Genomic DNA, 23,884 nt, shown 5'->3' on the forward strand with positions numbered 1-23,884 from the left:
CCATCAGCTCTGCCCTCACCCAGCACAAGTGTCAGCCCTGATGCTGGTCTGTCCCTGCTCCCCACCAAGCCAGGGACTCCGTGTTGGCCCAAGGGAGCCCCCCAGCCAACAGCTGACAAATACAAGGGGAGGACAAATGTATTTTATAGTGTAAAAAGGCCAGGAAGATTCCAGCAGCCTGCAGATGGGACTCAGGGCCAAAGGAGGGGGAGGACAGCAAGATCTGAATGGCTCCTGCCACTGGAACTGGCCAGGAGACACTGGGAGAAAAAGTATGTGGATTGGGTAGGTAAAGAAGAATCAGCTCCAAGAACAGATTGTCTTCTTCTGGTCACATAAAAATAGGAGCCCAAAGCCATTCCCGTGCACCAGAACCCCAGTCTCTTCCTCCCCCTTATTGGCTGGATGGGGCTTGGAGCAATCTGGTCTAGTGGGAGGTGTCCCTGCCCATGGAAGGGGGGTTGGAACTGGATGATCTTTAAAAGTCCTTCCAACCCAAGCCATTCTATGATTCTGTAGGATTCTGTGACTTTCTACCTGCTGCCCACTCCCCCAACACTCCTGTACCAAGTTCATATACAAGTCCCAGTGCTGGCTCAAGCTGCCATGGTCACCTAAGCCAATATTCTTTCCCTGCAGCATGTAGGAAAGCAACTAGTTCCCAAGCACAAGTCAATAGAAAACCCTGAGCCACCCAGAGAGCATCTCCTTTCCCTAAATCCCTCCTCACGAATCTCCCCAGGAGCAGGACAAAGCTAAAAGCAGAGGAGAGCCCTATGTCCCCCCCTCAGAGGGGCAGCCAGTGGCTCACAGGAGCTGGGGATGCTCCCTTCCTGCTCAGCTCTCAGGCAGAATTTCCCTCCAGCAGCCCAGGCCAGGGCTCCAGTTCCTAACACATCCAAAATGTGGCTCTGATGTGGATTTCATCCACCCCATTAAGATCCAATTTGCTGTACTTTCCACTGCAACATCTGCAGAAATAAAACTCAGAGCTGAGATCTGGAAGCCAGACACAGGGTCAGGATAAGATTTGCTGGGCTCCATTTAACTTATGTCTTACACAGCTTGTGGGAACTCCCTCCTTGGCACCCACTCGGCCCCTTCCAGAAGACACCAGGGTCTTTGGAGCCCACCTGCCCTTACCATCAAACCTGAGTGCCAGTTCTCCCCACCTTTCCCCTCGGGATGGAGAAGCAGAGCATCCAGCTGCACCCCCTTGCTCACTTTGGCTGTGGTTAATACATGGCACCACCACTTCCTCCTGCTGGGGCCAGACACCCCCCACTCCATCAGCATTCTCCCTTCTCCCCCTCTTCCCTCAACTTCTGTGCATCATAGAATCACAGGATGGGCTGGGTTGGAAGGGACCTCAGAGCTCATCAAGTCCAACCCTTGCTCCACTCCCCCCGTGGTTCCCAGCCCATGGCACTGAGTGCCACATCCAGGCTCTTTTGAAATATCTCCAGGGATGGAGAATCCACCCCTTCCCTGGGCAGCCCATTCCAATGGCTGAGCACCCTCTCCAGAAAGAAATTCTTTCTAATGTCCAACCTAAACCTCCCCTGGCACAACTTGAGACCTCTTGTGCCCTCTTGTCTTGCTGAGAGTTGCCTGGGAAAAGAGCCCAACCCCCCCCTGGCTCCAACCTCCTTTCAGGGAGTTGGAGAGAGTGATGAGGTCTCCCCTGAGCCTCCTCTTCTCCAGCCTCAACACCCCCAGCTCCCTCAGCCCTTCCTCACAGGAATTCTGCTGGATCCCTTCACAGCCTCCTTGCTCTTCTCTGGACCTGCTCCAGCACCTCAATCTCCTTCCTGAGCTGAGGGGCCCAGAACTGGACACAGGACTCAAGCTGTGGCCTCCCCAGGGCTGAGCACAGGGGCAGAATCCCTTCCCTGGACCTGCTGGCCACGCTGTTCCTGAGCCAGCCCAGGATGCCATTGGCCTTCTTGGCCACCTGGGCACACTGCTGGCTCCTGTTCAGCTTCCTGGCAATCCAGACTCCCAGGTCCCTTTCTGCCACTCTGTGCCCAGCCTGGAGCTCCCCATGGGGTTGTTGTGGCCAAAGTGCAGGACCCGGCACTTGGAATGTTGAACCTCATCCCGTTGGGATCAGCCCAACTCTCCAGTCTGTTCAGGTCCCTCTGCAGAGCCCTCCTGCCTTCCAGCTGATCCACACTCCCCCCAGCTCAGTGTCATCTGCAAATTTGCTGATGATGGACTCAATCCCCTCATCTAAATCATCAATAAATCATCAATAAAATCATCTAAATCATCAATAAAGATATTGAACATCCTCCTGCCCCAGGCTTCACTGAACCCATCCCTACCTGAATCCTTTCATGCCATCCACAGCTGTGACACAGTCACACAGCTGGACACAGAGGTCTCCAGCTCAGTTGTGCCTGAAATTCACCCAGGACCATGACCAAGCCCATGGGTGTTACAGCTAAGTCAAAGGACAAGCAGGGAATTGGGGGGTGGATGGACTTTGGGCTCACAGACCTCAATCCCCCACAGACATTGTAGGGTTTGACAACATCACTTCTGGAGGTGATGCTGGGGGCTGCTCAACAAAGCAAAATCTGAGGTCTCTCAACAGAAGGCATCAATTCTCAGAAGACAGGGACTGACTGGTCTTCACCCCAGCTTTCAGGAATAAAAATAGCTAAACATGAGAATGTTACACCATGGGTTTCCTTCTACATCTTCCCCATCAGACTGGGGCTGTTGGGTGCAGCAGTGTTTTAGGGCTGCAGCACAGCATTCTCTTTGCCAACCAGCCCAAAGGAGAGTCTTGCCCTCCTCTGCCCCTGCTCTGTGCTGCAGGACTGGCTTGGATGGAATTAGACATGCTGCACAGGGAAAGAAAAGCAAACAAAATGCAATGAAAAAAAAAAAAAAAAAAAAGCAAACAAAACCCATCTCTGAATTAATTTCCATATTATTTATAGGCCATCACATGACAGTTGTCTTTTTAAGATTCCCAGTTCATCACTCCACAAAGCCACACAGGGAACAGTTACTGGGAGCACGGGTGCCCATCTTCCCTCTTCCTGAAAACTGTTTCAGCATGTGTTGAAGGACTGTCTGCAAGGTAATTAATTATTTGCTATTATCTAAGCCACTAATTGGCTCTCCAAACCTTCCAGAAACACCAAGTCCCAGGGCAGTAATGCTCTTCAGGGCTGAAAGGAAAAAAAGAAAAGCCTTTGCTAGAGGCACAGAGGGCAAAGGGGATGGAAGGATTCAGAGAGGGAGAAAAGGTTCAGCACTGGGCTGACACTTATTGAGGTCCCCTGGGTGGCCCTCCCAGGAGCCAGGGTGTTATTTTGTGTGATACAAGACACAGATTTTCATCAAGCAGAACATTTTTTTCAACTAATTTGAGAGTAACTGTATAGACACCTACAGCAACACGTAACAAGGCTTTGCTTTGCTAAGACAAATATTCCTTAGCTCAGCAGCAGTGTTACTGTTCCTAGTGGCAACTTGATTCTTTTCTCTCAAATGATGAATTTCTGATATAATCACTGGTTTGACCAGGTACCATCTGGCTATCAAACCACTGGTACACCTGAAGCTCAGCACCACTGACTCACTGAGTGACAAACAGTATTTTAACTTCATTCCCCAGCTGCACACCCTCAGCTCCCAGTGTTGTGTTCAAGTCCAACAGAGTTTGTCCTGAAAGCCACCGGGTAGGAGTGGGGTGAGCAGAGGTTTCTAATGGAAGTTCTGTGAAGTTTCACACAGGGCTCCTGAGATCCAGCCCCATCTACACCAACTCCAGGGAGACAGCAGAAGAGAGGTCTGGCAAAAATAGCACCAAAAGAAGAAAAAAAAAAAAAAAGCAAACCCAAAACTCAGTGGCTTTGACCTCACAGTTGATGGGATGAGGACTTCCTATGGATCTGTACGGAGGATCCATTTAGAAGTATTTCTGAAGCTGCTGCATTCCAAAAAAAACTTATGAGCTGCTCATACCCAACCGAGCTGCTGCTTCCTCCAGAGATCCCAGAGCCCAGCACGGGAGCAGCCACAGAGCTGTGCCCTGCAGCTGCCACACAGACCCAGCACAGGGTCTCATCCCTCTGTGCCTCACTTCAGCAACTTCAGGGAAAAACGAGGTTAAGACCCTTTTCCATTTTGTGCTGCCACCATGCTTTCCCTCAATCCAAATTAATTTCCTTACAGGTTTTATCCCACTGTCACCCCAACTTCTCCCACCTCCTGTAGTCAGGGGCCTCACCCCAGCACCTGCCTGCAGAACCCCAGGAGCAGGAGGCTGGAGCAGAGGGACACAGGGAGGGACCAGCACATCCCCACCATTCCCTGAGCCCAGGCTGGGCTGAACCCAGAGCTCAGGTACTCCCACAACAGCTCACTTCAAACCATTTCTTCACACCAATCACCCAGACCTTGCAATCCCAGTGCTGAGGCCCAGCCAGGTTCCCCTGGAGCAGCCCAAAGGTTGCTCCTGCAGCCAATGGCACCGGGAACATCCCTGGCAGGCAGCTGGGGATGGCAAATTTATCACCCTCCAGTCGAGTGAGTTGATAATGCAGCTAAAAGCAAACATTCTGCCCCTGTGCTCAGCTCTGGGGAGGCCACAGCTTGAGTCCTGTGTCCAGTTCTGGGCCCCTCAGCTCAGGAAGGAGATTGAGGTGCTGGAGCAGGTCCAGAGAAGAGCAAGGAGGCTGGGAAGGGATCCAGCACAAGTCCTGTGAGGAAGGGCTGAGGGAGCTGGGGGTGTTGAGGCTGGAGAAGAGGAGGCTCAGGGGAGACCTCATCACTCTCTACAACTCCCTGAAAGGAGGTTGGAGCCAGGGGGGGTTGGGCTCTTTTCCCAGGCAACTCTCAGCAAGACAAGAGGGCACAAGAGGTCTCAAGTTGTGCCAGGGGAGGTTTAGGTTGGACATTAGAAAGAATTTCTTTAGGGAGAGGGTGATCAGACACTGGAATGGGCTGCCCAGGGAAGGGGTGGATTCTCCATCCCTGGAGATATTTCAAAAGAGCCTGGATGTGGCACTCAGTGCCATGGGCTGGGAACCACGGGGGGAGTGGAGCAAGGGTTGGACTTGATGAGCTCTGAGGTCCCTTCCAACCCAGCCCATTCTAGGATTCTATGATTATTCTCCACCAAAAGAGACAGCAAGAGCATTTGTCAGCAGCTCAGCCATTTGATGTGACACCCACCCATCCCTGCTGAAGAGAAAAGGGTGTGCTGGGTGTCACCCCTTCCACAGCATTGGACCCAAGGAAGGGGGTGCAGCTCCAGGTCCCAGCACCCTACAAATAATTCCACCAACTAAAAGCACAGAGCCCACCAGCAAGCCAAGATGCCAGCTGCAGAGCCCTTGACATTTCCAAGGGTCAGAGCCTGGGTAAATCAGGAGCACTGGTGGGAGTTTGCTGCAGACAAATGAATCAGTGGAACAGATGAGCATCTATTGAAGCATCTCCCTGCAATGTACAGAAAGAAAATGTGTAATTTCAGGCTTGTGGCAGATGCTGGAGGGTTTATGGGTTTTAAAAAAAAAAAAAAATTAAAAAAAAAAAAGTAAATATATATCTCAACACACCTACGTGTAACAGATAGCTTTCCAGGACAAGGAAATCCTGCAGTAGCTGGAAAAAAACCCAATCACAGCCCTCAACTGCATTTTAGATAAGAAAACAGAATACGATCCCACACAACAGCTCTGAAAGGTCAGATTCCCAAAACTAGAAACAATCAGGCATAAAAATAAGTGAGAGAAAACACCTAAATAGAGACAAATGTGACAAGGCATAGTGGGGGATGTTTAAATGCCTTAGCACAGGCCTCTTTTCCCTCAAATAAAGAAAAAGTATATTCAAAAATGTATTTGGCTTAAAATATGCATTTTTTAAAGACACAAGTCAAATTAAAAATTAAATTATAAATGTAACAAATAGAAAATCCACTATAAAAGTATTAGCTGGAAATCAAAACTTTTATGAAGAAAGCCAGAAGATATCAAAAAATGAGTGGTAATAGGTATAGCAGGAAAAAAATAACACTTCTCACTACAAGAGTACAGTGAAATTATCCTGATAATGTAGGTAATCCAGAAGATGTAAAAAGTCTAAGCATTACTTTTTGTCTTTGCAGATAAGGATGACTTGGATCTAAAGTATAACAAAATTCTCTGTGAAGCCACTTGGGAAGATACTCACACTCTCTGTTAAGCATTCTTCAGAAAATTTGCACGTCAGAGTGGGCAAGTGAGTTCATCAAATCTCTAACATTGACTTTAAAAAAAAACCAACCAACCAACCAACCAAACAAACAAAAAAACCCCCAAACAAAATGCTAAAATACAAATCAACAGAAACGTATCGCAGGCCATCCACAAAATTCCAGAGGTCTCCAAACAACAAATAAATACATAAATAACAATAAATAAATAAATAAAAGCAATAAATAAATAAATTACAACAACAAATAAATAATAACAATAAATAAATAATTACAATAAGTAATAATAAATAAATAATAACAATAAATAAATAAATAATAGCAATAAATAAATAAATAATACCAATAAAACAAGACTCAAACAAACAAAAACTGAGCATTTTGCCAGCATTTTCAGAAGGCAAAGGGCCTTCTGACCCTGCCTGGGGTCCCAGCAGAGGCAGAGGACAGAGGGTTTACAGGGATGGAAACACAACCAGTGCTGCTCAGCAGTTTTCTGGCCCGAGGGCCTGTCAAACTGATGTGGTATTTCTGCCCAGAACACACATCTGGCTGACAAAGGTAACTGTGCAGACACAACACACGCAGACATCTCTGTGACTGACATTTTGGCCACTGTGGGACCCCAAGAACAACCCCCCAGGGCTGTGCAGGCACCAGTGCAGAGCGGATCCCCAGAGGATGAAAAGCCAGCTGAGCCCTGTCACCCCATTAGAGTTATCCCTGCCCTGCCCACCCCCCTGGAGGGTTCTGCTCTCCAGAAAGAGGATGTTTCCAGCAGGGAAAAGGGCCCATGAGGAATCACTCTCTGCAGGTGCATCTCTGGGGGGGTTCCAGGGAAGGGAGGTTGGGGCTGGGTGCTTCAGTCTGCAGTGAGCTCAGCAGAGCTGGAGGAGGGCTTTGCCAGAGCTTCTGCCCAAAGCGTGGGCTGCTGGAAACCACTCCCTGGTTTTAGTGCAGATTGTGACACTTTGTGAAGCTGGCAAGGCATGGAGATCAAAACCTGCAGACCCAGCACATCCCAGTACCAACACAGGCAACATCAGCACCCACCTGACACACACTGCACCTTCCCAGAGGGAAAGAGGAACGGGGTGACTGTTCTTGGAAAGGCTTTTAAACTCCCCCAGTGCAGGGGCAGCAGGGTGGCCAGGTTTGTGAAGGCTTTCAGCTGCCTAAAAAGTTCACTGCATCTCCCTTGCCTCTGACAAGGACACACAGACATCTCTCCTGCCAGAGGAGCAGAGTAATTCTCCACACCCTTCACCTTCAACCATTTTATGTCCTGCACTGTCAACTTAAGGACCAAGTCTGGAGTTTTCTCTGCAGCTCTCAGACCCTACAAACAGCTCTGAGTGTCCAAGTAGGAAATGGTCCTGCTGAAAAGCTCAACAGCAGCAGTTCTCCAGGATGACTGACTGAACAACCGGCTGTGGGTGTGAACTGTCCCCCACGGAGGAAGGCTGGGGCTTTCTGTGAACCTGGATTTCCTCTGCCCACAGGCATCAGTCACCTCCTTTGGCTCATTTGGCTCCAGGCCACTGCTGCTGTTCTCCAGGCAGCTGACCACAGGGGTGAGGGTACCTGTTGTGAGATGCTGCTTGGCAGCCACACTCGTCCTCTGCCCACTGACTGCACAGAGGTGCTGAAGTGTGCTAAGTAATGCAGAGAAATCCAGAGGGATGGACCAAAAACTCCACCTTCAAAAGAGTGATCACCCACTGCAGCTACTAAAGCAGTGCAAGCTTCACATCTGTGTCTGAATCCAGCTTTTCCTGGCAATGCAGTTTTTGCTCCAGCTGGATGACCTTGTAGCTGGGCTCTAGCTAGCATCCCTGCTAGGGAGCTTGGCTCTTCCAGGATTTGGCAAGAGCTGACACATCCCTAACGGGTATCTTTTTTATTTATTGGACTGGCTTAGGGGAGGTTTGAACATTAACAGAGAAACTTTTTCCAAAGAACACCATCCTGGCTACTGTGCTCTGGCCAAGCCCTGCTCATTCATGTTGCTCCTCAGGCATCAGGAGGAGCATGAACTGAGCTGAGCCTCCTGATTTCTCATTCTGCATCCAGGGAGGCAGGCAGCTTGCTTCCCATCACAGACAGAGGAAGGATATTGTCTGAACATCCTAAACACACATGAAACTTTCCAGCAAAACGAGATTACAACAGTTAGATGCTGCTTAGACATTTCACCTTACTGAACTTCAGCCCATCACCACCTCGTTTTCCCACTGCTGAACCCCCGCAGTGACATGGCAAAGGCATTCCCCCAGCTCAGGCTGCTGACTGAAGGAGGAACAGCAGGAGGCCAACAAAGCCAGAGGGGTTTCTCACCACCTGCCACCACCTGGCAGTGTGGAACAGGGAATTCCCCACTGGTCACACTGCAGTTCTGTGCCTGAGAGCCTCCTCCTCTCAAATCAGGCAGTTAAAGCTTTCACTTGTGTTGGTTTTACTCATACATCCCAATGGCTTGTACAGAGAGCAGACAAGAGGCTGCTGCTGGAGACTCAGAAAATATCTCCATGGTCATTTGAGGGGAAAGCTGTTCTTTTTCACAGCCTCAGGAACTTTAACTCGGCTCCCAGCAGGGGCAGCCTTAAGACATGAAACGCATCCCAGTGATTAACAATTTGAAAGGTGATAAAAGCAGCTAAATAGTTCCAAATCTGCTCATTGCCCAGCCAGCCTGATACCATACACCATCAGTTATCCTGGGGAGAAGGAAAGGGTGTCTCAATTTTTCTTTCCCAGAACCACTGATCATAACCTCACAGGGCTCACATTTTAAAGCAAAGATGAAGAGAATGGAAAATCCTTTTCCCAAGTTTATTCAAGTTCTCAGAAAGCCTGTACACCATGTCCCTCACTTGTGGATACTACGGGCCATGTTTTGCATACCAGGGAGCAGCTCACTGGTCAAGGTCACTGCAGTCAGTGCCTGCACAAGCCAATAGCCATTCCTGCACTGTCATTAATTAAAAAAAATCAAACATTAAAGGCACCGGGGGTTGAGACCGTTCTATCAGCTACTTTCACTGAGCTGAGTTACTCTGTATATAACGATGACTGAGAGAGACAGATCAGCATCTCCAAAGCACTTACAACCTTGCCTTACACATCAGAACCACTGGAAATATTTCGTTAAAACCATTTTACAAGCTATAAAGTAACAGTCACGTTATGCTTTCCTCTGTAAAAGCAGATAGTGGTGTAGTCCTTAGCAAAACTACAGTAAGTTTTAAGCAGCACTGCACAGACCACCTGAAACTCCTTCCAGAGCAATTTTTAACTGCTATTTTCCTAGGTAAAATTACACAGCTTACACCCTCAAAAATTACAGCCTTCTTAAAGGTGGTTAATATCAATACCAACTTAACAATTTTCCTAGATTAATTCCTTAGGGAGTTCAGCACACAAGGCTTCAAAGCAGACTTTCAAATTAGCCGTGGAAAAAAGCACAGAAAAACGCTGACTTCACTTTCAGCCAGTCACCTAAAACCCCGCAACTTGAAGATGAAAAACGCTAGAACACACGCAAAGCTGGGACATAAAAGCAAGAGTTCGGCGCTAGAACTGCCTCGTGTTAAAACACCCGAGCAGTTTCCTCTGCACCTGTCTCTGCCTCTTGTGCCGTTCAAGTCCGCTCCCGTTTCCCTCGCTCCTTCTCAGCCCGGTTCTGGCTGCGGGACCGCGGCTTTACCTGGATCGCGACGTTGAGTTGGGGCTCCCCAGCTGCCTCTGGGTGACACAAGTTCCGAGAAGTTGGAGAACAGAAGCCGCAGGACGGGCGGACCGGACAGTGAGGAGGCAACCGCGGCGAGACCCCCGGGGCGCAGAGACGAGCGGTGCTGCTCTGGCAGACCGGACAGGGACCACCCCTTCCCCGGGGGCTCCGGGGCACCGCTGCGGTGTTACGGAGAGGGGCTGCAGTCCGGTTCCGGCTCGCCGACCCCCCCCTCCTACCCTAGGGAGCGGAGCGGTGCCGGTGCGGTGCCGGTTCGGTGCGGGGCCGCTCCGCTCCGCCCGCCGGCGGCGGCTCGGAGTTGGCAGCGGGGCCGCGCCGCCCCCCGCCCCCGCCCCACGCCCGCCCCGCGCTCACCGGCGTTCCGGAGCTTCTTGTTCCTCAGCACCGAGAGGATGACCAGCGCGTTGCCCAGAACGTCCACCACGATGGTGAAGATGAGCACGGCGGCCAAGGCGGTGGCGGCCCGCGCCGACGGACCCCCCTGCAGCCAGCAGCCCGGGCAGCTCCCGTTGCTCCCCGGCCGCTCCATGCGCGCCTCTGCTTGGGGCGGGAGGAGGAGCAGGAGCCCCGGCCGCAGCCCCCCGGGACGGGGGCCGAGCCGCGCTCCTCCCCGCGGCGGCGGCGGCGGCGGCCCGGGGGGCTCCCGCCGCCCCCTCCCCCGGCGGTGCCACCGCCCTGCCCGGGGCGGGGCGGGGCGGGGGGGGTTCTCCCCGGTACCGGCGCGGGGCACCCGCACCCGGGTCTCCGGTGCCATGGTGCCACCAAGCGGCGGCGGCGGGGAGCGGCGGGGAGTCCCGGGGCGCGGGTGGGAGCCGTAACCCCGTGGGCCGGACCCGCGTCCCCGCGACATTCTTACCCCGCACGTCGGCAGCACCCCGCATCCCGCCCGCACCATCGAGCTTTGGGCTCCTCCTCTGCCGCCGCGCTGGTGGAAACTGCGCTGAGGGGAAACTGAGGCACGGGGGAAGGATACCTGGAAGGTAACGAGGTGGGGGGGCTGTGCTCGCCTTTAAGTTACAAGTGACAGGACAAGAGGAACTGGGCTCAAGTTGTGCCAGGGAAGGTTTGGATTGGATGGTGGGAAAAATGTCTTCACTGGAAGGGTTGTCAGGCCCTGGAACTGCCCAGGGCAGCGGTGCAGTCACCAAGCCTGGAGGTATTTTAAAAGATGTGTAGCTGTGGTGCTGAGGGACTTGGTTTACAGTTCTGGGTTAATGGTTGGAGCTGATGATCTTAAGGGCCTTTTCCAAACAAAATGATTCTACAAATCTATGACTTTTTGGTTTTGCCCAAGAAAGAGGTCGCAGTGCCCTGCTTTTCCTGGGATAGACTTACAGAGCTAATTTTCTGTTAAGGGAAACTGCCATTTTTGAGAAGACTGTAGCACCTGATTCTAGGAGAACAAAGTGATGAGACCCTTTGGTTTAGTTAGTGGCCAGCCGTGGTATGTGGGTTTCCATAGTGATCAAGTTTTGAGCTGAGTTTTACCAGTTTTGAGCTGGCCAGGTGCTCAAGCCAGGAGGAGCAAAACCCAAGCAGCTGTCCCAAGCTGGCCAACAGAAGGATCCCATATAACAAATGTCCCTCTCAGTATAAATTGGGAAGTTTGCTGGGGACGGGCCTCTTCCTCGACAGCCGCTGTCCCTGTAGGATTTCTGCCCCCAAAACCTCCTCCCCTGTTTCCTGCAACCATCACGCTCTTGCTGGAGCTGTTTGCTGGTCCTGGCAGTGGCTGATATCTGGCATTCACTTCTGGGAGGGCACACTCACATATAACTGTATTTCATAGTAGTATTGGGACGAATAGTAGTTCTTTATTATTATTATTTTGTTAAATCTGATTTAACTGCAACCCACGGGTCTCCTTTCTTTTTCCCCGTTCCCTTCTTTGGGTGGGGAGGGGTCATCAGATGATGGAACTGCCTCAATGAAGACAACACATGCAGTGGCTCCTGTTTGTGCAACCTCCTCCAGCACGAAGCTTTGTGGCAAGGAATCCCCCAGAGAAGCAGCCACCAGGGAACACCTTCACTGCCCTTCAGCCCCTCCAGAAAGCAGAATGCTCCCTAGGCCAGGGGTACGAAGAAGGGAGAAATTACAAGGTGAAGTTTTGCATATTTTCCCTGCCACAGGCATTTCCTTTGCCTGTTTTTCCCCCTGCAACTTCTGCCCTTTGGCTCTGCAGCCTGCATGCCACCAGCACCCCCCCCCCCCCATCCCGGTGTGTCCCAGCCAGCCACCCTTGAGCCAAACCCATGCTTCACAAGAAATTTTTCAATTAATTATGCCAGAACAAACCCATTCACTTTCCTCTTGACGCTGTTTACTGATTCTGGCATACGCAGTGCAGAAGCCTCAGCAATAATTTTAACTTCAGCAGCTCATTTGCTCACTTCCCAGCCACGGGAACAGGGGGGGCTCAGCAGGGATTCCCACCTCCCACTGCCCAGCCTTGCACTGAGCCTTCCAGGCACCTTTTGTGCTTCCCTCCACCCCACCACGAGCAAGAAGAAACCAAAGCCCTGTGGTGAGGTTGTGGCTTCAATACAGCAACCACACGAATCGTCAGCTTTCTTTAGAAAATAAACCCCTAAAATAGGTTTCATGGGCTGTGGAGATCGGCTGTGACCCTGTGTTAGGGCCTGGGGTGGGGGAAAGGAGAGGGCAGGGGTGTGCCAAGGCTGCCCATTCCCCATGGCATCCCCATGGCTTTCACCCACAGACACTTCCCTGCCTGCAGGTCAAAGTGTCTGAGATAACACAGGCACTGGGGATTTTACAGCTGCCTGGTCGAGTGAGTCAGTAACAGAGCTAAAAGCAAACACTCGGATGGTTTATTCCACAGCAGCAGCACGCAAGCAGCAAACAGGGGCTGCCCCAGCCTGGTAGCACAGGGTCAAAACCAGCCCCTCATCTGCACTCAGGCCTTGGCCAAGCCAAGCTGCCTTAAGCCCCTTTTTACCTTTTCCCCATTACTGGAAAGTACTCAACTTCGAAGCAAAATAATTTTTTTTTAAGATAATGATCAAAATCCTGCACTTTCAGATTGCCAAAAAAGAGGATTTGGGCTTGAAGTTTGGTTTCTTCGGGCTTCTTGGCTGACTCTGCACTGAGTTCTGCATAAGTTCACAAATACTTTCTCTCTGTGTAAATTTTATTCAGGCTTTCAGCTGATCCATGTTCAGAACCTACCTGCAGTACAGGAGCTCACAGGGACACATCCTCCCAGCACCTCTCACCTTCAAACCCCTCTGCTCTGGCAGCTGTTTGCAGCATTTGTCTGATGCACTCAGATGTGTTTCAGGTTAAGAGAAGACTTCAGAGGAACTGAACCTTGCATTCACCCCTCTTGGTCTCGCTGTCAGAAATAGGGTTTGAAACTACTGAAGACAGCCTTTGAAGTCAAGGGAAAAAGCTGCCTTTCTGGGCTTTTTGCTCACAGATCTGTGCAATGATGCCACTCATCCCCCAGCTCTGGAGGCTTTCCAGACCTCCAGCAAACCTGCACCCAGAAAAATTGTCCCCTGTTCACACTCAACCTGCTGGTGCTGCCTTCTGTGGTGAAGGGCACCAAGCTGGGGTGTCCCACAGGGAAGAGCATTAATGCAAACTCTGCTGAACCCCACTGACCTTCAGCAGCTGCAGGGAAGGGGTTGTTATGCTGGTGCTGGCTGGGACAAGAGCACTGATGGAAGCACCAAAGTGGCCCAATTAAGATTTTTAATTCACTTTTTAAAAATCTTGCTAGCACAGCAGTGCAAGGTAGAGACAGGTAGAGGCTGTGAAACTGTTACAGCTGTCACAACACAAAAAATGGCTTTTCATCTGGCCAGGTTTTTTGGTGCATAATTTGAAGACCCTCTCCTGTGCAGCCAGGCTGGGAGATTTGGGGTTGTTCATGCTGGGGAAGAGAAGGCTTGAGGAGACCAATAGCACCTTCCAGTACCTGAAGGGGCTACATGAAAGCTGGAGAGGGACTTTTTACAAGGGCATCAAGTGATAGGATGAGGGGAACAGTTTCAAACTAAAAGCAGGCAGATCTAGCTTTGATATTAGGAAACAAGTCTTTGCTGTGAGGTGATGAGACACTGGCACAGGTTGCCCAGAGAAGCTGTGGATGCCCCATCCCTGGGAAGTGTTCAAGGCCAGGTTGGATGGGTCTTGGAGCAACCTGATCTAGTAGAAGGTGTCCCTGCCCATGAAGGGGGTTTGAACCAGGTGATCTTTAGATTCTCTTCCAACACAAACCTTTCTGTAATTCTGTGATCATTTATACCTGTAGAAAGAAGTCATCTTCCACGGCTGACTGCACCAGCCCTAGATGAGAAGCTCTGCAGAGCTCTAGCAGGCAAGTGTGCAGCTGCATAGTTATAGGCACTAATCTCTCAGAAGACACCTGGAAAAAATGATGATAGATGTAGCAAGCAAGCATTTTCATTGGTGGAGTGATTTAGATGAATGATGTTCAGGCTGTTTCCTCCCACTTTCCTGCTAAATGGACTCTTCACCACTTCAAACCTTCTAGGAAGCAGTGGCAAGGGGAAAAAAATTAAATAGAGGTATCAATAAGACCTTTGAAATGACTTTTTACTGAACCTCTAATGTAAATCTCACTGAAAATAAAACAGTGTGGTAGAAGAACTGAGGCTCATTTGGTTGTGTAAGGACCATGAGCGTGATCAGAGGAGAAGGCACCAGAATTAGAGTCAGTAACCAGGGCCCTTCACTACTCACACCCCCCAAACAGAGAGACCAAGCAGAATGCAGTCAGTGCAAAACATCCAAGCCCCATCAATGCTTTTCAAACACCTTTTGCAAAAAATGCAAAATAGTTTTGCTAACAGTGGGGCTTAGAGGGGCAGCCACTCCCCTGCCATGCCCCTTGTGCCCATGGCATCAGCACAAGCAGAGAATGAATCTCTCACCCCTCTCTGAGCACAGGACTCATCCAGAGGCACGAAGCTCCTTCCTCCCAACCCCACCTACCAAAGAACCTGGCTTAATAAGAGTTAATCCAGGTATACTCCAATAAATGAAAGCTTGCATAATTGAAAACTAGCTGAGGCATTAATCTCCCTTCTCAGTACCTTGAGTCCTCTTTAGAAAGATTATTTTGTCTTCAGAGACAGCTTTAATGCTACTTAATGAATTGCTTATAAATGAAGGATTTCCCCCCCTTACACAGGGATAGGCTGACTACTACACTGATTTTGTCAAAGAGACAATTAACCTTTGTCAAACATACAAAGATAACAACTGCTCCCCACAAATACTCCTGCACTGAATTTGGCATGTTTAAGGTCAGTTTGTCTTGTCATTTTAACTGAACCTGCTTAGTGACAGGGACATACCCATTCCTTTTAGCCAGACCTGCAGAATTCTTTGTGCTTACCAAATAAATTAGCAGCCCCCTGAGCACCCCAGACTCAGGTAAGTTAGTACTGGATAAGGAATATTTATGGCTGGGAAATTCAGAGTTCAAACTCCAGCTAATTCAAAGGTGTTCTGGTGTCTAGCTTTGAAGAAGGGAAGAGATATGAGTTAAGAAGAATGTAGAAAACCAGGGCATCAGGAAACCTTCCCCTGAACTCTGCAGGGAACATCTCAGTTACAGACAGGCTGCAGCCAGGTTTTCTGTGAACTGTAACTCCAGCCCTGCAAAAGCAGACACCAGGCAGGACCGTGGGGCAAGTCAGTGGTTTTCTTGATGCAAATAACTCCCAGTGAGCAGAAAAGGCAATTCTGCAGCATGAAGTGGTTCCTCACACAGAGATCCCTAAGCAGAAACACTCTGTTGTCTCCCTGCTGTGTCCCCCCTGAGCACAAGCTCTGTTCCCCACACACAGCACAGAGATGCTGAATGAAGCCAAAACCCTCCCACCACACCATGAGCCTGGATGAGTCCTCATATATATATTTCCAGCAAGAATGACAGGCAGTAAAACCTGTAATTCCTTGACAAGTGGGCCTGTTGATCCAAGCAATGGCCTTTGGGAGGGACACAGAAGCAGATGCAGAAATGGGGCTAATAAATCATTTGCCACGTGGGCTGCTGCCACACAGCTCAGCCTGGAGGGGACACGGAGGAGCTCTGAGCACACAGTGATGGGCAGAGTGGGTTTCCTCCACTCTGAGAAGATCAGAGGAGGGGTCAGAGGTGTCTCCTGCCTCCAGCTTGCTCTGGTTTAGCCCCACCAGGACGTGGTGCTCAGCTGTCAGAGAGCTTCTGCACGTCCCTTCCCAGCACAGTCTGGTTTTCTTGTTTAAGGCTCTGCTCTAGACATCAGACAACAATTTCTGGTCACAGTCTTAGACTCCCTGAGCTGCTAAACACAGCTAAAAGAAGCCATTTAGCCCCTTCGTGCATCATGACCCTTATCTTCAAAATAAGGACCAACACCTTTTTTTCCTTCTCTCTAATTCTCCTTTCCCCTCTCCTGAATCCTGCCCTCAAATCCAGCCCGTGGCCAGAAGACAGAGCTATTTCCAACCCATCACCAAAGGAGGAGTCCCCATTATCTATAGCCAAATACACACAGCACCAGTTCCTCTCTCCCAGCCTTTTTTCCTGCTTATTTGGGCTGCACAGCTCTGCCCTGCAGAGGCAACAGCACAGCCTCAGAGAATCCCAGGCTTGGGAAAAAAAGCACTGGTTGCTTCAGCAGTAAATAGATGAATACAGCAGCTTGCCCTCAGCTGCCGTCACAGAAGAGATCACCAAACAAGTGGCTCTATTTATGCCATCCTGCTTGCACAGAAACTCCAGACAAACTAATAACCTCGTGTCCAGCCACTTCCCCTCTTTGTCCCTGGAGCAGCAGCCTCACGCAGAGCACACAGCTCACTTGCCCAGAACAGACTTTTTTGTTAATTGCTCCAAAAGCTGGGGACACAGGCCTGTTCATTCAGCTCAGCTGCTGAAGTGAGGCAATCTAAATAAAAAAAGGGGAAGAGGGAAACCTTGTCTTCCTTTCCTACCCTGAATTTTAAATGGCACCATCAGTGTTGCCTTGGGACTCACACCAAGCCACTTCCTCTGCCCTGGGAAGGGATGGAACAGAATGACTTTGGGCCTGACTTTCCTTTTTTTTCCCCCCCACCATCTCAAACACGATGACAAAACATGAATGAAATCAGAATTAGCCTCATTGCAAACAAGTAAGGGGGGTGACCTAGATTCACTTGGTCTCTCCAAGGGAAGTGATGGCAAAAGTTTAAAACCCACCACACAGGGCTGTCAGCTGGGACATGTTTAGGTCAAAATTTGTTGTGATCAAATTGTCCTTTCCAAAGGGCTCGTACGAGTGGGATGATTTGTATGGAAGTAGCTGGGAGACAAAGGATTTGTACAGCCTCTGCTAGCAAATAGCTCCAGCCCTTCCCACACGTGCAGAGAAACCCAAGCTCTTCCCTGCAGCATCCACAGTGGCTTGATCTCAGCTCTGTGACCCTGGGGACACACGTTGTGCCAGGGTAGCCCCTGCCACCAGCCACATCAGGCAGCATCCTGTGCTGTGCTAGGATGAAATGTGGTTTTTCTTTCTATGACCTTCTCTAATCCTGCCCCAAAATACCAAAATGCAAACTGCCAGGGCTGCTTGGGTGACAGCTGAGAGGTAGCACGGGACTCTGCACAAGTGATGTTCACACTGAGAGAAATACATAAAAATGATCAGGCTGGTGAGGTATGTTGAGGTAAGCTGGGGAAAAAAAAAAAAATCAAGGAAGCCACAACTGTTCACCCCATTAAGCCAGGAAAATTCAATTGATGGATTTTGTGGCTAACAAATCCTAAAGAATCTGAAGTGCTTTAGTAGCTGTGTAAGAGCTGAGTGATTGCCCAGCCACAGGGAAGTTACCCAAGGTGATAGTAGCTCAGTGCTTGTCAGCAGTGAATCTGAAAAACTAGCAAAGCAAAGCTGGTTCATTACAGACCAGTCCCTCCAGACAGGGGTCTTGTTTGCTTTCAAGATCTGCCTTTAACTCGAGCAAAAGAAGGGCTTCTCATCCTTCTCACACCATCCCCATGGAGCGTGTGCTCAAGCAAGGGTGGGCAAAGCTTTCCCACTTACACCAAGACCTCCTGGGGTGGCAGGAGGAATAAAAACCCCTCCACTTCAGACTCTTCCCATTGAGATTCATCATCCAGTCCATTTTTCTAAGAGTGAAAACCTCAATTTCTTTCTCCTTTCTTCCTTGCCCTGACCCAAGCCCAGGGTCTATCCCAGTTAGGAGTCAGCTGGGGGGATCAGGCCCCCCAACCTCTTGGACACACCAGGGTAACATCCAGTTTACCACTGCCTGTATGCAGAGAACTTAAGTTTATCCTCTGCTGTGCTTCCAAACCAGTAAAAAGGGTTAGCTAGCTCTTACAAGGAGGTAAGACTGGCTGCCCCAGGGTGAAAGCTCTCTGCTCCACAGATACTGCCCGAGCAGAGGTTGTTGCTCATTTCTCTGACAGCCTCAGAAGTTTGTGCAGATCCTCAGACATTTAACATCACTCACCAGGCACCTGGCCTTCCCACGGGGCAATGGTAGGAGACAGAACCTGCCAAGATGCTCCAGGGACTCCCTCCTCCCTTCTCCCCCCATGCAAACTGGGATGGGGCATGGTGGTTCACCTGGGTGCACACCCACCCACGAGGTTTTCTCCCTCACCCACTCCACTCCCCAACACTAAGTGCTTTTCCAGTCCTGGCAAGGTGCTGGGCAAACCCAGCTGGGCCCATGGTTACCCACCCAGCTGCACTGTCACTATGGGTCACTCAGATTTGGTGCCACTTTCTGGACACCATCACCCCATTGCCATTAGCAGCTGAAATTGCTCTGCATCCTCTGCAGGTGGAGCAGCAACAGGCTTAGCAAAGAGCACAAGGAGACCTCCTGTCCTGTTGCAGACCCTCCTGCAGCCTGAGCCAAGCAAGGTTCAGAAGCACTCAGCACCAGCTGCCTGGTCACAAGCAGAATCATAGAATCATAGAACATGTTGTACCCCAGGGACCAAGCTCTTAATTACACCCGAGCAGCACCTCTGGTCCAGAGGTAATGGGGGCTCAGCTATAGCCATGCTCCTGTTTTGCTCCATCCTCATTACAGGAAAGAGCCTGCTCAGCCCCACCAGCCAGTGGAGATGTTTCCTCTTGTGAAGTGGATTGTTTTCTCCTGTCGATTAGGAGCAGGGAGCTTGAGAGCCCTGCACAAATTTCTGGGTGAGAGCATAAAGAGGAGTACACGGGGGCTGATAACAGCCCTGGTGCAGACTTGCTGAAAAAACAACTGATGGAAACACAGCTGATGGAAACACTGAGGTCAAGTGCACTGAAAAGCAGAGAGGTGATGGTGATCAGAGCTGGCACGGCAGTGTCATGGCTTGATCAAGCATTGGAATGGGCTGCCCAGGGAAGGGGTGGATTCTCCATCCCTGGAGATATTTCAAAAGAGCCTGGATGTGGCACTCAGTGCCATGGGCTGGGAACCACGGGGGGAGTGGAGCAAGGGTTGGACTTGATGAGCTCTGAGGTCCCTTCCAACCCAGCCCATTCTGTGATTCTATGATTCTATGTCATGGAGAATGGGAACACCCATGGCTCCTGCCTGCCCCAGCCATCTGCAGCAGCAGGGTTAACAGAGCCAGTTGACTCCTACACCACAGTTTTTCCCTCCAGGAAGAGATTGCCACTCTCACACAACTGCTTTGGTACATATCAGCAGTGAGCATCCCTCAGCACCCCTTCAGGAAAGGGATTGTTCCCCAGTCCCACCAAAAGCCCTGATTTCAGCAGTCTCCAGCACACCCACAGAGCCCTGCAGGACTTCTCAGGGGTGAGGTTTTCTCAGGTCTCTGGGCTGAGGTTGAACTCCAATGCACAGCACCAATGCTCACCCTGCTGACAGGGAAATCTGGGATGGGTAAATTTCAGCTGAGCACCATAAACAGACCCCTGTCACCTTCCAGAAAACAATGAGGAAGCCCATGCACATCTTAACCAGTGGTCTCAGAGGTGGTTTCCTCAGCTCTTCCTGGCTTCTCCAGACTTGGTTTATTGCCCCATCTGACCCCCAGAGCTTGCCTTTGCTCCTTCCTTTCAGGAAGGAGGTAGCTGTGTCTCTTCTGGCTATAGGTTGGCTCTGGTCTGGGGCTGGTCCAGTTAAGGGACAACTTCCCTGCCCATTGTGGACAGCAAACAAGTTGAGTGCTCATCTTACAATGTTCACCTTGCTCTGCCCTCTGATAAATTGTCACTCCTGCACTTCTGCTGGTCTTCAACCCCTTCCACATTCCTGGTCTGGCCTTCATCTGTCCCTGTACCTTCAGCATCTCACTGGAAGGTCTATAACCTCCAGCATATATGTGAAGAGTCACTTGTGCTTGCTCCCATCCTGCCCACCTTCAATAGCTCCATCCAGAAATCTCCTGCTCAGCATCAGCTCTGCACACTCACATCTGTCAGCAATTTTGCAGGCTCTGCAGAAGGGTATTGATTCCTGCTCACAGAGCAGTTCTGTCTGAAGAAAAGCCATTGTGCTTGCCTGGGTGGGCTTTGTAAGTTGGTCTGTGCTGTACAAAATTCCTTCTTCCCTTTTCCTCTTCTGCCTTCCCCCCAGACCCATTGGGAAATGGGATTTGCTCATCCCCCCCTCAACCTCCCTACCTTGCTTTCCCTCTAGACCCTGCAGGCAGAGCTCTCTATGATTTATTTTCTCATATTTAATGCTGCTAAGTCAGAGGCACCAGAAATCTGCAGCTGGCAAAGCCAGGCTGCTTTCCAGCTCCTCCATCCAGCCTTGCCAGCAGACGTTTGCAGTTTTGGTTCTCAGATCCCCATTGCAGTCTGGTCTCCAAACAGCAAACCCACCAGCCCTTCGACTGTGCACCTTCAACTCCACAGCCTCAGAGCTGTTACAAACGAGTTCCTCCCCCTTTTTAGGAGGAAGGGGTAATCCCTCGGGTGTGTCTGGCAGAGAGCAACACCCTTGGGCACAGCTTGGTGCCTCGTTTTCCCCTCCTGCCCCATTGTAGGCTGGTAAGCAAAGAGAGCTCCTCAGATCCAGTGGTGTTAAAACTCTGCCTTATCAGGAACTTCACTCAGCTCTGCAACAAAGCAAAGATTGTGCTTGAATTTCTGTCACTTTCCTGGAGAGTTGTAGCAACTCTGAACTGAAGGAGCATCCATCCTCGCTGCCCTTCCCTCTGCTCCATGCTCCTGGGTGTGCTCTGTCATCCTTCCTGCAGGCATCTCTGGGCCCAGGTTTTATTCAGTCATGGAGCAGAGGTGAGAGCTGGGGTTCATAACTCATGGGAAATTTTACTTCAAGTTGAACCAATCACTTGAGAGATGAGAAAATCGGGATTTGCCATGTCTGGGGCTCAGCCTGCCCTCCTGCAATCAGACTGAGGAAAGCAGATTTAGAGATGTTAAGTCAGCTGCAAAGTTGAACAGGGATGTACACGTTCAAAACAAGCCTCCCAGGAGATGAAATGAACCCTATCCCCATCAAGGTCTGTCCCTGCTCCTGGCTGGGACATTCTGCCCAGGTGGAGGGGACTGGAGCCTGGAAAAGAGCAGAAAAGAGCCCACAGGAGAAGGCAAAGCTTGCTGAAGGAAAGCTGGGTGCAAATCTTAAGGAGCAACACAGATCCAAGATACAGACAGGAAGCTTGAAATTAAATATAAACTCAACAATGGGAAAGGTTGCCAGCAATATTTAGGGTTTGTATATGTATGTTAGATATACATATACACACACACATATATATATATATATATATAAAAAGACCAACAAATGCTATCTGTGTGCAATGTGAGCAAGATGTTGCTATAGTAATCTTAATTTTACACTCCTTATGTTAAGGAGTTTGCAAGTTGTTTGGCACCCAGACTGTTTTTATGCATGTGCTGCATTTAACCCAGTGGGACTCTGTTCTCTGCCTCTTGGAGGTATGGAAATAGAAATAACTGGTAACAATAATAGAACCATCACTGCACTTTAGAGAAAGAACCATCACTGTCCTTTAGAAAAAGAAAGAAAGAGGTAGACAGAAAAAGAAGTTGTCTGTTTATGTTAGCACCCAATTTAGGCTTGGACATGGACATGTCCCCAAGGACAGGCAGGAGCCTGGAGAGCAGTGCTGGGAGCTGCTGGGGGAGTGGGATGGAGCAGAGATGCCCTGGGTGGGAGCAGGAGGCAAGAGAGGCAGCAGCTGCTTCAAATTTCATGTGTCACCAGCTGAAAATCAGAAGTGACTCTGCCAAGGGCACAGAGGTACCAAAAAGGATGCAAAGAAACTCAAGGCACCGGAGCTGCAAACACGCTGCCATGGGAGGGTTCTCCTAAACCTGGGGTGCCAGCATGGGACAGGGACCTCTGCCTGTGCTGAGGTCTCTGCCTGGAGGAAATAAACCTAAAACTCCAACACTTCTCTGCTGCAATCTGCCCCCTCTCCAGTACAAGCCTGGCTCAGTGGTGGTGGAGAGGGGGCACCCAGTGCTGACGTTGTCCGATGCAGCCACCCAGCCAGAGGCCTGGCCGTGCCCTTTTTGAGCACACATACCCCTCTCTTGTCTCACGAGACACCTTTGGGCAGTGACAAGGCCATGCCTGAGGTGCCCTGTCACCCTGAACAGCTTCGTGGTGGTGAAAATCTTCAGCAGAAAGCACCCAGGCTTCTGTCACCTCCCTCAGTTCACTGGGGCATTGCGTGGCGACAGAGCCAGGGGAGGTTCAAGGCTGGGGACCCACACAACAAGGCTGGGGACCCACACAACAAGGCTGGGGACCCACAGGACCCGTGGACACGTCCCACTCGTTGCAGAGGTGAATGTTGCCTTCAAAACTCCTCACCCACCACCGGCTGCCAGGCAGGTTCAGGCTTCTCCAGATTGATGGTGTTTACAGCTCCAGGAGCCTTCTCGGTCATCTCTGATCTCTGGCCACAAACGGGTCTCTTTGGGACACTGAATGACAAGTGTTGCTATAGTGCCAAGGAGATGGGACTCTGAACTGCCTCTGGCAGGCGGATTGCTGTGAAATCATGATTTATCTGGAGTTAAATTAAGTTATGTCTCTCTTCCCTGCCTGCCCTGGCAGTGGCTGTGTTCAGGTGTGCTGTATTTCTGCCTCTAAGAAGGAAAAGGTGAGGCCATCTGCTAAGGGCTGGAGATCAGAAGGTGCCTGCACACAAACCCCGGGACAAAGCTCACCCGAGTGTGTGTGAGGGAGGGAGGTGACAAGTGACAAAACATCCTGAGCTGAGGTTGCTCTGTCTTGGCTTACGCTGCTGCTCGGGGAATGGTGGGAAGGGAAAACAGGTGAATTATTGTAATCTCCAGACTTAAACAAATGGAGGCTTCAAACAAAATTGCATTGCTTAGGCATTCAGAGGGGAAAATATTTACCTCACGTACAGGAATAAATGTTATAGCTTATGAGTCATATAAAGCCTTTTATGCTGAAAATCTTTCTCTGGCTGAGGATGGGGATATTTCTCACGGTGATCTTGATCCATCCAATTTATTTGCAGAGCAAAGGGATCAGTGAGGGCCTCATCCTCCAGAAGATCTGCAATAAGAAAAGTTCTCCCTGTATGGGCTGGATGCCTACCTGTGCCTCTCCATCCTGGCTTGTGCGGGTCCCTTCATCCTGGCAGGAGATGGTCCAGGTACCACTGAGGATTTGAAGGTGGTGACACATCCACGGTTGGTCCCTCAGAGCCAGGGGACAGAGCAGAGCTGCAGCACCTGGAGCTGCTCCAAAAACCCCTGTTTGCAGCCCAAACCAGGCTTCAGGGAGGCATGGAGCAGGGCTCCCTGAGCAGAACACAGGGAGAGGTGGGGTGGGCAGGAGGAGTTTGCTCTCACCCAAGGTGCAGCCCTGGGTGCCCCACCTTGCTGGGTGATGAGATCCCAAAGACT

General features: G+C 50.4%; 1 protein-coding gene across 1 annotated transcript in view; it reads right to left on the reverse strand.

Moving 5' to 3' along the window:
- GPR50 (G protein-coupled receptor 50) overlaps positions 1-10,655 on the reverse strand; it is a 40,844-nt gene extending 30,189 nt beyond the window's left edge. The window contains exon 1 of the mRNA XM_071757669.1: positions 10,326-10,655. Within this exon, the coding sequence (XP_071613770.1) occupies positions 10,326-10,500 (175 nt within the window). The 5' untranslated portion in view covers positions 10,501-10,655. The remainder of the gene's footprint in view (positions 1-10,325) is intronic.
- Between the last annotated feature and the right edge of the window lie 13,229 nt (positions 10,656-23,884).

The sequence above is a fragment of the Heliangelus exortis genome, chromosome 14 (genome assembly GCF_036169615.1).
Source record: "Heliangelus exortis chromosome 14, bHelExo1.hap1, whole genome shotgun sequence".
In the NCBI taxonomy this organism is placed as follows: domain Eukaryota; kingdom Metazoa; phylum Chordata; class Aves; order Apodiformes; family Trochilidae; genus Heliangelus; species Heliangelus exortis.